Below are 13798 nucleotides of genomic sequence, written 5' to 3'. Positions count from 1 at the left end.
TCGCCGGAGAAAGGAATTTCACACGTTTTTTTACCAATTTTTAACTTTAACTCGGTATCGCTCCCTTTGTGGGTACCGAAAAAAAAAGATCATTTACGGATCCATAATTGTCAATGTGTTAGGAGCTGACATGCCAAATTTCGTCGTTTCGCTACTCATACAGCCAAAGATTTAGAAAAATTTTTATTTGCCAAAAAACACGATTTTTGAGTCGGGGAGAACAGGGACATAATATACTCGCTAGACGCTCCTATATAACAATGTTTTAACTAGATTAAAATGACCTTGAGAACCAATTTCGAGGTTAAAGTTTAATGGTACTGACCCATGCCAGGTCCGGCCGTCAACATCAACTGGGGCTCGGGCATCATCATCGGCTGTTTCGCGTCCTGTTCGGCCGCCTCAGTTTGACGTTCCGCGTCCGATTTTTCTAACCTAAAAATAAATAAATAAATAAAAGGTGGAAAGTACCGCTAGGCGTGTTTTAATAACCACCACAATAAATAATAAAAGGACATTTTTCAACACACAATTTTCTTAAAAATAAAAATTTGAACAAAAATGATTCAGAGAACCAACCATACCAGAATCAAAGTTACACCCGTATTAAATTATCAGTTAAGTAATTTATGTACAGTGCAGCTTATACCCAAAAATCTTCTTTGGGCCATATTAAGACTATAGACCTGCTTTACATGCTCACTCACAAGAACCCTCCGAGGCAAATTTCTAGTAAATCTTACACAGGAATTTAGAATTTTCTGGATTTTATATTTATTTTGTTCAGTTAAAAAAGGACCATATACAATAGTTAAGTATCCAGCAATACTAAGCACTAAACTCTCTGTAAGGATTTTTTTTGTACTAGCAGGCAAAATATCCTTAAATTCATATAATGACTTTAATTTATAATATGACTGTTGACAGATCTTATTTACATGCGCATTAAATGACATTCGATTATCCATACAAGGACCCAAATTTTTTACTTGATCTACCCATTCCAATTCAACACCCTTAATATTCAATTTACTTAGTGCTCCATTATTCAGGGTACTTTCATTTCTTAAGAACAGGATTGCCTGTGTTTTACCAGAATTTATAAAAAGTGAGTTTTTGTCAGCCCAACCAGAGATCCTCTGTAAGTCAGCATTAATTAAATCCAAAGCAGGCAGGCAACCAACCAATGATGGCAGATAAATTTTCAAATCATCTGCATACTTCGTCGCCTTGCACACATAGGGGCGTATCTGAAATATTTGTATTTTACAGGAAAAGCATTTTAAGATGTTGGCTCAAGAGAAACTCTCGCTGTGAGAAAACGATTTGGAATTTGCGGCTTAAATTTTGTGCTCATGTGGCCATCTATGATTAGAACAATTTGCTATTATGAAATTTTAGATAAATTTTCCAGTTTTTCCAAAAATCAAAAAAATATTGAGATACGCCTTTTTGTGTGCTGTAATCGAATTGTTTTAAAAGAGTTACGCCCTGTGCAAAATAACAACAACCCATGGTAATCAAACTTTTATTCGAAAAATTAAACATTTAATAAGTTTCAAATTAACCTAGTACTACAAAGAAATGAAAAGTAGAAATCCTGGCCTGGCTTAAAAAAAAAATTCTTATAGCAAAAAAATAAACGTAGGTTCCTTAACGCCCTTAACACTATCAGCTTTATAAGAATAAGTAAACATTTTTGTTAATTTTTTAACTTAAAAAATATATCATTATAAACCAAAAGTAAAAAACTAACAAAAAAACTAAATTGTTTATGACATAAAACAATAAAAATAGGAACTTATTCATGTGGAAGAGATCTGTAAAATGACACATGCTCCTGAGATCAAATTACAGGAGTTTCTCTACTGCACAAAGAAATTAGGTCCTGATATTTGAGACATGTTATCTTTGGTCTTTCATTGTTAAGTTCTCCGAGGGAAAAATGATCTATGTTTGTTCTCTTCAATGTGAGGCTTCTATAATGTTCATCACAGTGAGACACATTAAAAAAAATATTATTTGACTTTCCTTTTCAACTTTAATTTCAAAGATATTTGACCAGTTGATTTGGTTTCTCTCATCATCTTGGCGTATAACTCTTAAATCATTCGACAAGCCTTTAAAATCCATGAAATAAAAACGGAATAATTCATTGGAATTACATTATAGGGATTTTTAGCCCTAGCTAGTCTAAAAATCGGAATCAACTGAGATGGAACAAATATGTTTCATGAACGCGAAATGGCAGTACTTATGGCACTATGGACTGAGTCCCCTTCACTTTGATCATGAAAGGGCTCAAAAAATGGAAGACGAATTTGGCTAATGTTCTTGCTGCTTCTTACAAAATATAGTAACATTATAGCGACTATGGAATTTTTATTTTGGCAGCTACAGCCATCGGCAAATAAATCTGCAGATTTAACCTCTTTTTCATCGTAATGCATCAAAAATTTGTAGATACATGTTGATATTTCCGATGAGCCTCTTTTGCTGTCAATTTTACTCCATGTATAGAAAAAACATTCCTTAGATGCCAAATTGTATAGTGTAAACAATACTATTAAAAAGGCGTATCTAAGATACGCCTTTTTGTCTGCTGTTTTAAAATGACTTGATGAGATACGCCTAAACAGTTTGCGTGCATAACCCAGGCAATAAATTATATTGAGTTACGCCCTTTTGAGAGCAGCTAGAAAACACCAAATTTGTCAACCTACGGGCAAAATCTAAAAAAATTCAAATTATGAGTTACGCCCCTTTGTATGCAAGGCGACGACTTGTGATACCTGCAGTAAGTTATTTTATGAATTAAGTCAGCCTCAAATATTATAAAGAGAAGTGGTCCCAACACCGACCCTTGCGGGACTCCCTGAGTTACGTTTCTCCACCCAGAAGTTACCACGCCCTCGTCATTAGTCAGCTTTACTGTCTGTTTTGAAAGAAGCTTTTGAACCACCCATTTGCTTGAATATTGTAGTGCTTTAGTTTTGCCATTAAAAGTTCTATATTGAGAGTATCAAAGGCGTTTGTCATATCTATCAAAACAGAGGGACTACTCAAAGATAGAGCAATATCTGTTGTTATTTTTAGAAGAGCTGTCGTACAGCTATAATTTGGTCTAAAGCCAGACTGATATTTTGGGATAATGTTTCTGCTTAATAAATAATCTAGCAATTGACCTTTTACAATTTTCTCAATTAGTTTAGATAAAGTTGGCAAAATACTAATTGGTCTTAGTTCATTAATATTGGTTGGATTGTTCAATTTAGGTACTGGAGTAACAAGGGCTTTTTTCCAAATGTCAGGGACACACCCAGAAGATAAAGAATTATTAATAATGTTCACTAAAGGTTTTAGGCAAATAGAAATGCAAGCTTTTAACATTTTTATAAAGATCTAGAGCTTCTAATACTGTTTATGATTTTATAAACTTAATTTTTAGAGATTAGTTTAAAATAATTCGATATGTAGAAATGTATCCGAATAATCTGGCTCAATCTGTAATTGAGGCACACTATCCAGAAAATGATTATTAACAAGTGTTGGCTCTCTTAGATTAGAAGGAATTTCTGCAGGTGCATTGTTATTGACTTTCCAATTAGAGATTTTTTCCAAAAGTCCTTAGTTTTATGTGGTCCTCGAAACTTGTTAATTTCATGAGAATAATGTGCGATTTAAAAAAAAAATAATAATAATAATATGTCGAAAGAGAAAACATCTATTTTTTTTTGTTGAAGAATTCTAATTATTACGGACCTGTCAACTTTCGTGGTTAATTCTCTGGTTACTTGGATGAGATAAGGCATCGCAAAGTCCATGATGCCGTGTCGCCACGCCAGTTCCATTATAACGTCCGGACGGAGTAAATCGTAACACTGGAATAATACACAAAAATGAGAAAATTAGTGTTTAAAAAAAAAAATGTTCATAAGGCGAAAATAAAAAAAAACTACTAAAAAAATGATACAAAAATATACACAAAGAAAAAAAATTGTATACAATCTAAAACTGTTCGTAACTAATATACCAAAAAACCTAAAAATTTAAAAATCGGTGCACAGATTCTTTAATTAAATTCATTAGAAAGGAGTAAAAAAGGGTTCTTTTGTTATAAGTTAGTCAAAAAAATTCAATTAAATCCGCTGACTATACTTGGAACTCTTTAACTAATAAAACAGGCCCTCACCTGATACAAACAGGCCGAAAAGCAATCGTAGGCCTTCCTCTCCAAGAACCAGGCCAACAACTCCTCGGCCAACTCCTGATTTCTGCTCTCCGCCGTATACTCCATCGCGTCACGGAATAATCGGTCCTTTTTGCACAGTTCCACGCTCTGTTTCCATCTAAAAAATCAAACAAATAAATGAAAACTCTAAGAAGAGAGTAAACTCTCTGAGTTCCGCACTTACCTGTTATTTCCTTTATATAAATAAGCGGCGATCCGCCTGAACTCCGTTAATTCGTGTTTCTCCAATTTCTGGGCCAAACCGATGTTATCGAAGTTATCGAAGGCGTCAATGGACGTTCTCAAGCCCTACGAACGAACAGTGTTTACAATAAACAGAATATTAAAACACTTTTTCGGTGTTGTTTGTATTTTAAAATGTCGTTAATTAATTTTAAAACACAAAACGCCAACACAAGAATGTCAAATGGTAAAAAGAGTATTGAACCTTATTATTAGATCTTACTTGGAAGTCTTCCTCCTCGATCAAAAGGGAGTTTAGGGCGTCGTTAATGGCCTTATTGTTCAAGTTTTGTACGGATCTTAGGTACGATTTGACTAGCTGAAGATGGTTGGTTTTTGTGAAGAATGATACCGCCCTAAAAATAAGTTCAAAGAAACATACAAAAATAAAGGCAAAGACAAAGGGTTTTATTAAAATGAGAACACAAGTTTCACCTTATATCAGGGCATCATCAGATCTAAAATTACTGTCCTATGTAACTAGAGTTGCTTATTTTTACGACTTATTGAGTAAACCGCTGATTTTGAAAAGGCTTTCTTTTATTAATGAGATGTGTATATGAAGTATTCGAAGGCGGGTTCTGAAAAATAATTGTTTTCACAGTTTTCACAGAGTTCAACCCTTCTAGGATAGTCTTATGGTTTCAAAACCTACACTTTAATGAACTTGTACATCCCGTTTTCTATATACAGGGTGTTTCAAATTCGAGCCACATCATTGGGATTTCGGAAACGGTAAGAGATACAGGGTCGGTTAAATTGGGGCAAAGTTGCGTATTCTTATGCTTAACAAAATGCCGTTTTAAAATTTAAAAAATTCCGACTACGTACGAAGTTATTCGGAAAATACCGAAATTTTGGAAAATCGTTTTTATTTTTTTGTGAGGTTATTTGAAAACATATTTTAAAATAATTGACACTTTATTATTGTCACTTTTTCTCCTCTACCAGATGGCGTCGTCAAATTTAAAATCCGACGTTTCGTCTTTTGGCAACCATCAACTTTATTTTTTTAAATACGGCCCTGGAATTTTTTTTACTCATTTTAATTCCCCTTTTTATTCTTAGAGAAATAACATATCACATAGTTTAATTTTCCAATATTTTGATGTCAAAAATTTACTTTTATTAAAAAAAAGTTAATGCTGAACTGTTGTTTGAAATAAAAATTGTCTTGATGTTGTTTTTCAATCAATAACATGGTAAAAATATTGCTAATATGTTATATTATATTATATTTTCACAAATTTTTCTGCAGGCCTGATGTCTAGTCTCCGGCTGAATAACTTGAAAATTCTTATTAGCAAAGATGGCTTTGAATTAGAAAAAAATGGACCACCATCTGTCATTAATTGTTTATATCTGTTTGACATTTGGCTTTTTCGATATTTTGTGAAATCAAAAATGGTATTCTCCAGTAGCGAACAACATGATATGGTCCAAATTTACTATTCTTTGAATAGAAATTCGCAACGCTCCTGCCAACAATATCTGGAGCAATATCCAGAGCGCCTCCAACCTAATTATACGTATTTCGGAGCTTTGGACAGGAACCTTAGCCTCTATGGAAGTTTCACTAATCCTCGAAATATGTATAGGACTCGAGTGCATCCTGAAACCGAGCAGGCGATTATTAATGCTGTAAGTTTTACAACGATATACTTTCACAATAACTTTTTATCAGATAGCTTTCGTTAAAGGTTACCCAAAATCCGCAAGGTTCAACCAGACAATTTTCCCGTGAATTGAATATGCCAAGTACCCGTATCCACAGAGTATTGAGAAAAAATCGCTATCGCCCCTATAAACTTCATATCAGTCAAGAACTTAGGCATGGAGATACCGATAGAAGGCTTCAGTTTTGCAATTGGTTGAACGAAAAACTGCAAGATGATGAAGACTTTTTAAACAAAATAATTTGGACAGATGAACGTACCTTTCGACCAACGGGCTATTTAATCGGAATAATGAACAGTTTTATTCAGTCGAAAATCCGAGACAAAACCGCGAAGTAAGAAGACAGGGGCATAATTCTTTCAATGTTTGGGTGGGTCTTTACAGGAATCGAATTTTGGGACCTATTATATACGACCGTAATTTAACTGCTGAGCGCTATTTAGATTTAATTCTGCCAAATATATTCGATGTTCTTGAAAATGAACCTCTTGATATTATCCGCGATTTGTGGTGGCAGCAGGATGGTGCACCACCCCATAATGGAAGGAATGTCACACGATTTTTAAATCAGTGGATTGGAAATCAAGGGGTGGTGCGCTGGCCAGCTAGAAGTCCCGATCTTTCCCCGTTGGATTATTTTCTTTGGGGCTATTTAAAGAACAGACTATTTAAGAACACCCCAAATGATATAAACATTTTACGTGCAAATTTATTGACAGAATTAAGGGGTATACGAGCCAGGACTATCCAGCGGGCAGTGTCTGGAAATTTACGTAGAAGGATACAGAAATGTATTGAGGTGCAGGGTCAACTATTTGAATATTTACTTTAAACCTAAAATATTGCATTTTTTCGCATTAAGTTCTATTATTTTTAGTTTGTGTTGTTCAACATACAAATTAGTAATAAATTATAGTTGTTACTATTGTTATTGTTAAAATTTAGTATAATATATCAAATTTATACTATTTTTACCATGTTAATAATTAAAAAATTTCGTCAAAAACATTGATTTATTCAATAAATGATAGTGTTAACATAAATTATTACTTTTTAGTTCAAACAACAGGACAGTATTAACTTTTTTTTAATAAAAGTAAATTTTTGACATCAAAATATTGGAAAATTAAACTATGTGATATGTCATTTCTCTAAGAATAAAAAGGAGAATTAAAATGAGTAAAAAAAATTCCAGAGCCGTATTTAAAAAAATAAAGTTGATGATGGTTGCCAAAAGACGAAACGTCGGATTTTAAATTTGACGACGACATCTGATAGAGGAGAAAAAGTGACAATAATAAAGTGTCAATTATTTTAAAATATGTTTTCAAATAACCTCACAAAAATATAAAAACGATTTTCCAAAATTTTGGTATTTTCCGAATAACTTCGTACGTAGTCGGAATTTTTTAAATTTTAATACGGCATTTTGTTAAGCATAAGAATACGCAACTTTGCCCCAATTTAACCGACCCTGTATCTCTTACCGTTTCCGAAATCCCAATGATGTGGCTCGAATTTGAAACACCCGGTACAGCTAACGTACCGTCGGTCGTCAATCACCCTGTATATTTAACTAGGCTTACGTTTGTGATTTCTTACCTTACTTTTAGGTCCGATGATGCTTTGATACAGGAGTAAACACGTGTAATCAACTTAATACACCCCTTTATCTATAACTTTTATTTTCTGTTTTTACTTTATTTAATCTACTAAGTCACTTACTGGGAAAACATGGATTATTTTAGTAAGTTAAAAAAAAGTCGTTGACAAACGGTATTTACCTTGTATGGTCCATCCTGGGTGCCAAAACCAACAAAAGATCATTCAAAAGTAACGGCTTATAATCCAAATAAAACTGTATCGCTTTGTAGTAAAGCTCGATGTTGGCCACTTTGGTGATTATATCTTTAAAGTGGCCCTCGCGCCACGCCTCCGTAGGATGCGCCATCATCGACAGTACCGCGTTGTCGTACTCCTCGTATTTGTCGTATAAAAAGACCAACTCGGCCCAGAGGTGGGCTTGTTCGGCGGCTCTTAATACCTTTAAAAAAAAACATTATTTAAATATATATTTTTTTTTTAATTAAATAAATGGTACCTTGGGAATGTTGACTCTGGACCAGAAAAGTTCCAAATGTTCGCGCATCTTGGCCGGTTTGTATTTGGAGTAGAGGATGGCGAGTTCGGTGAACATGCCCATGTGGGCCCTTTCTAACCCCAAGGCGGCCTCCAGGAGACCTAAAACCGCGCAAAATGTGTGAGAAAAGTACCAATATTTTGGGGAATACCATCCGGTGGGTCCGATAAGGATATGATTTGTATTTTGCAAATTAAACAGTAGGAATTAATTTTTAATTACAAAGAGTTTTTATTACAGTATTATAAGGTATAGGACAATCAATGATAATTAATTACCTTAAATAAAAATCATAATAAGTTATTAACAGAATAATTTAAATCAAATCTAAATAATAATTTAGTAACAAATATAATTTTTTCCAATGAAGCCACGTTCTGTTTGAATGGTAGTGTGAACAGACAAAATTATCGATATTGGGCAACAGAAAATCCGCATTGGATGATGGAGGTAAACACCCAGTACCCTCAAAAACTAAATGTGTGGCGTGGAATAGTGCGCGGAAGAGTAATAGGTCACTTTTTCTTTGAACAAACTTTAACGGAACAAATCGCGGGTGCATGGGAAAAAAGTTGTATGTCAAAAATAGCGAATTTGAGTAATTCGCACTTGAAGTGTTATTTTGGGCTGTGACTAAAATTTTAAACATATATTTTTTTTTTGCTTAGAATCAAGTAGAATAAAAGGAGCATTTTTATTGTAAAGTAAATAAACTTTTCTAGTGTTTGGTATAAAATAGTATTTACATTTTTTTTGACTTACAACATTTAGATTTCTTAAAATTTTGACATAACTCTTTTTACACAATAAAAAAAAAACAAAGGATTGGAAATATTATTTTAATTAACGAATGTACCAACAAAAGCATTTAAGGTAAGTAAAACTATTTAAGTCGTCCTCCAATATTTAATAAATTTAGAAAAATTTATATATATTCTCTACATATGTTTCGAGAGTGGAAACTCTCATCTTCAGTTTCTATTTTTGGAACCAATAAAACTGGAGAATTTCATTCAGTTTGTGCCCTTTCAACTATACCATCTTGGCACATTTTAGTTACTTTTTTATGTATTTCATCTTTTTGTGAAAAAGGTAATCTATATGGTTTAACATAAGAAGGTGTGGCATTATTGCGAAAATGTCAGTGCAAGGGTAAGTTTCCATCATTTTGCGTTTGTACTTATATTAGTTTAAGACCATTACTTTTGTAGTTATTCTCCTGAAGATGAAAGTTTACACTCTCGAAACATGTAGAGAATATATATAAATTTTTCTAAATTTATTAAATATTGGAAGACGACTTAAAGAGTTTTTTTACTTACCTTAACTTTAAACTCCAATTCAAGCAATGGACTATTTCTTCAACTTAAAAGCATTTAATTTTAAAACAAAGAACATATTCAAATTATTTTAAGAGGAATAAAATATTACTCATCACTTGATTCATCTGAACTTGCATCAGGATATGCATCAGGATTTTTGTCTTTGGTGGTGGTCAAATTTTTATAAAAATCCGCAAAAGTGTCGCTAATGTATGGCAGCAGATCTATAAGATTACTTTTCTTTTCACTAAATATAGGAACTGGAACAGGTGTTAAATATTTTGCTGTGAAATAAACAATATGTTTGACTTAAATCCCCTTTCACGCGTGATTGCAAAAAAAACTAAAATGCATTTGTAGTATGTCTGACATAGAGCATTTTACATGATAAAAGTGTAAATTATCTCGTTAGACACATTGAAAATAATGGACTTACGCGTGTATAATGACTTAGTTCGTTATTCCCATACGTAAAGGAGGGTTTTTTCAATTCGGCTTCTGATATAAACCAGTTTTGACAAAAAAATGACATAACACCTTTTTCACATGCACCCGCGAAATGTATCTCGTTTTTCTTCAATTTGAATTAGTTCCAGCATTACTAGCTTTATTTCCAAATCAATTGGACCCAGAGTATTCTGACGAAGAACTGATTTTCTAGCAAGATGGCGCTCCTATGCTCCACATTTTTGGATGAAACCTTTCTCAATTAATAGATAGGAAGGAGAGGACCCATCGAATGGCCTGCTAGGTCGCCTGTTCTAATACCAATGGACTTTTTTTGTGGGGATACCTCAAGTCGAAAGTATCTGTTAATAGGCCAATTAATAATCTAGACGACTTGAAAGAGAGAATTCGTAGAGAAGTGCGCGTCATAACTCCGGAAATGATTGAAAATGTGCTACGAGACTTTATTGATCCCCCTGGATATTGTCAAGCCGTGAATGACAACCATTTTGAACATTTAACTTAATTTTTGTTTTTTTTTTATTTGTTACATGAATCGTCTTTTTTTCGATAACCGTTGACTTAAGGTATAAAGCATGACGCATGGAACATACGTGCTTTCATTTGAAAAAATGAAGTTGATGGTCGTAATTTATTTTTGAGCATCCCTGTATATACAAACTTCACGTACGAAAATGCGCACACAGAAAAAAATTCTGTTGTGTTTCCAATTATTTGTTAGTATTTGGATGTTTTTTCATTGTTTTAAATATATTTATAATAGTTTCAATTCCATGTTATCCAAACAATTTAACCCTTAAGTTCAAGATAAATATAGCTACGCAATTAAATTTTAAACACTTTATGTCTCTATTTAATGATATATTGTGTCCCTCCAATACTGATATAAGCATTCATTTAATGAAAGCATTTATGTAATTTTAATATATATCAAGCTTTTCATTGAAAAAGATATACTATTTATTTGATAATTAAAATCATTTGCTACAAACACATTATTCAGTAATTAATTTAAAATATATTTATTTTCTTTAAAACACAACTATTACTGTCACAATACACTATGTTATTAATGCAAAGTCTAAATTGTTCAGAGAATTACGCAGTAGTATTGGGCCAAAGACATCTTCAATGATCCTTGTCGTTAACTCAACTACTTTGTACTCCCGTAGATTGGTATATAATTTGGATCTACCAAATAGCGTAAATCTGTGCAGCGTGCCTGTGTGGAGGTGTCCTGTCGCGTCGTCACTAACTTGTCATTTTGGCTTGTTTGTTTCAAAAAGCAGCATTATCGCAGCATTACGCGCCTGCATGTTAATTTGTGTTCGTGCTAATTTAAATTATGTGTTGTAGATCCATAATATTAATAATTTATAGTACGATGGACGAGTTTTTAAAATAAACATGATTTAGAGATCTTTGAAGGTAAGTACCTACCTCTGTATGTAATACATAATGTCAGACATGGTTGTAGTTTTCAGGTTTTTTTAATTTATATACCATAAGTATTTTATTTTAATCATTTCCTTTTAAGTATAGATACCATAGTTTTTGCAAAAACAGTAAACGTAATTATTCTATAAATATCAATTAGATGTTTAATATAGTAATATTTTATTAATTAGTATTAATTTCTTCATAAATATTAATTCTTTTCCTACTGTCATTCGTTATTTGAATAACTTAAATCTTGTAGCACTTCCAACTTTTCAGATATGAGAATAAATATAGGTACCTACTGTTAGATATAAGATATTTATACCAAAGTTCCTAAACAAAAAACTATAAATATACATTTAAAATTAATTGGATCACAATGGATTTTCCGGTCTCGTAGTTACATCTTTAGTATATAAGGTCACTTGCAAGTAGTTTTAGGTTTTAGTTTAGTTTTAATCTCCTCCCGAAGATGCTAACATCGTTAGTAAAACACGTGTCGAAAGTAAAATAAAGAGTTTTGGTTAGTGGTAAAACTGTTTTGTGATTTAGAACATGTACATATGTACATATACATATAATAGAAGAATGTCAAGAAACCTTGAAACAATAATGATTGCACTGGTCACCTCATTTTGGTTTTTGCAAGAAAACTTGCCTATATATTATATAAATGAATAAATTTATTTGGTTTTGTATATTTCCAGTTCCTGTTTTATTTCTAGTCTGTTTCCTGTTCCTGTTTTCCTGGTGGTCTTAGAAATTAAGGAAAATGGTTTTTATTTTTTTGACTTTTGGAAGTTTATGTTTAAATTGTCTATAAGATTTGAAACTGAATTAACAGGTTTCCTTTTTTTGATAAATAAATTACTATGTTAACTATTTGATTTTTTTTAAATTCTTATTTCAGCTTTGCGATGTTTCTATTTAATTTTAAAGTGTACATAATAGTGTATAATCAGTTATGCTTAATAGATACAAAACATGACGTTTCGTCTATAAATATAATTTTTCTATAATTTTTTTTTTATAAGGTTTCCATCGATAAATCCATCACTAAATAAAAAATTCGCCCTTTATAAACAAAATTCCACCTGATAAAGTTGATAATTTTTTGTAAACAAAAAACAAATTATTTCAAAATCTAAAAATATTTAACTAACATATTTTTTAATTTTTAGTTATTTGACATCAGCAATAATTTCCCAAGTTTATGCACCACATTGGTAATCTATGAAACAACATGAGGCATCAAGACAATTCAACATGCGATCGTAACAAAAGAACCATAAAGTTAAGGCAAAAAAAAGTATTTTCAAATCAATTATAAAGTACCCGTTTAATTCAATGAAACCTTGTAATTAAATCTTTCATTAAAATCCGATAACATCTTGTCATTGAATCCAAGATATGATATAATTAGTTACCAAATTTAGACTTGTAGTTGGATAAAACTCTACTGTAATTGAGGAATACTGAATGTAAGAAGTCATTGAATCAAAGCACAAGTCTTTGACAAAACGACAGATTTTTTTGTGTGCAACTTGAAATTAAAGCATACTTGATTTGACTTGAAAGATTCGAGCTATTAAAAAAAAAAAAAAAGACTCACCGATGAGCTCCTCGAAATAGCCCCGATCCTGATAATAATCGATCAGATCCTGCAGCTCGTCCGCGTGCACCACGATATGCATGCCGCACATCTGCGCCAACCGGAACTCCTCCGCGTCCACGCAGGCGAAACAAACTTCCTTCCACGTCCTGGTGCTGTTCGCTTTCCGCGCGCTGTCCACCGCCCCCTGGAACTCCCTGAGGTGCACCAGGGTGATCGCCAAACGGGCGAAATTCGACACGTTGTTGTAGAGCAACTTGGCCGCGTCGTACATTTTATCCTCGAAGCAACGGTCGCCGATCTTCTGGATGTCCGCGTGGTTCGGTCCCGAGATGAACTCCTCCAGATCGGCGAGGCGTCCGGTACGGGCGTACGCGTAGATCAATTCGGATTCGATGTAACTGACGAACAAGTTAATTCTCGTTAGTACGTTTTTATTGCCCCAAAGGTGTACAAATGTAGTTAGAGTTAGTGCGGGTATATCTACACACACCGATAATTATCGGGGATAAAAATCATAGTCTTGGGCAATTTACGGAGCACTAAAAAACTTCTACTTCTCGACATTTAGATGGCGCTAAGAATGCAAAACTACTTAAGGCGGCGTAGTCCTGCTCATTTGCCGCTTTTCCGACGTCTAATCCGCTCTGGTAATTGGTCACTTT

The 13798-nt window shown here is 33.1% G+C and overlaps 1 protein-coding gene across 1 annotated transcript in view; it reads right to left on the bottom strand.

Annotated features, from left to right (window-relative positions):
* Positions 1-13798, bottom strand: part of LOC126742639 (clathrin heavy chain) — a 49156-nt gene that overhangs the window by 2530 nt on the left and 32828 nt on the right. Inside the window, exons 15-22 of the mRNA XM_050449372.1 lie at positions 13134-13534; positions 8253-8392; positions 7936-8195; positions 4698-4830; positions 4416-4540; positions 4193-4349; positions 3763-3881; positions 326-435 (exon numbers count right to left, since the gene is read on the bottom strand). Coding sequence (XP_050305329.1) covers positions 326-435; positions 3763-3881; positions 4193-4349; positions 4416-4540; positions 4698-4830; positions 7936-8195; positions 8253-8392; positions 13134-13534 — 1445 coding nt within the window. The remainder of the gene's footprint in view (positions 1-325; positions 436-3762; positions 3882-4192; positions 4350-4415; positions 4541-4697; positions 4831-7935; positions 8196-8252; positions 8393-13133; positions 13535-13798) is intronic.

Source organism: Anthonomus grandis, chromosome 12, assembly GCF_022605725.1.
Source record: "Anthonomus grandis grandis chromosome 12, icAntGran1.3, whole genome shotgun sequence".
Classification (NCBI taxonomy): domain Eukaryota; kingdom Metazoa; phylum Arthropoda; class Insecta; order Coleoptera; family Curculionidae; genus Anthonomus; species Anthonomus grandis.
This window is presented reverse-complemented; position numbering and strand designations above follow the sequence as displayed.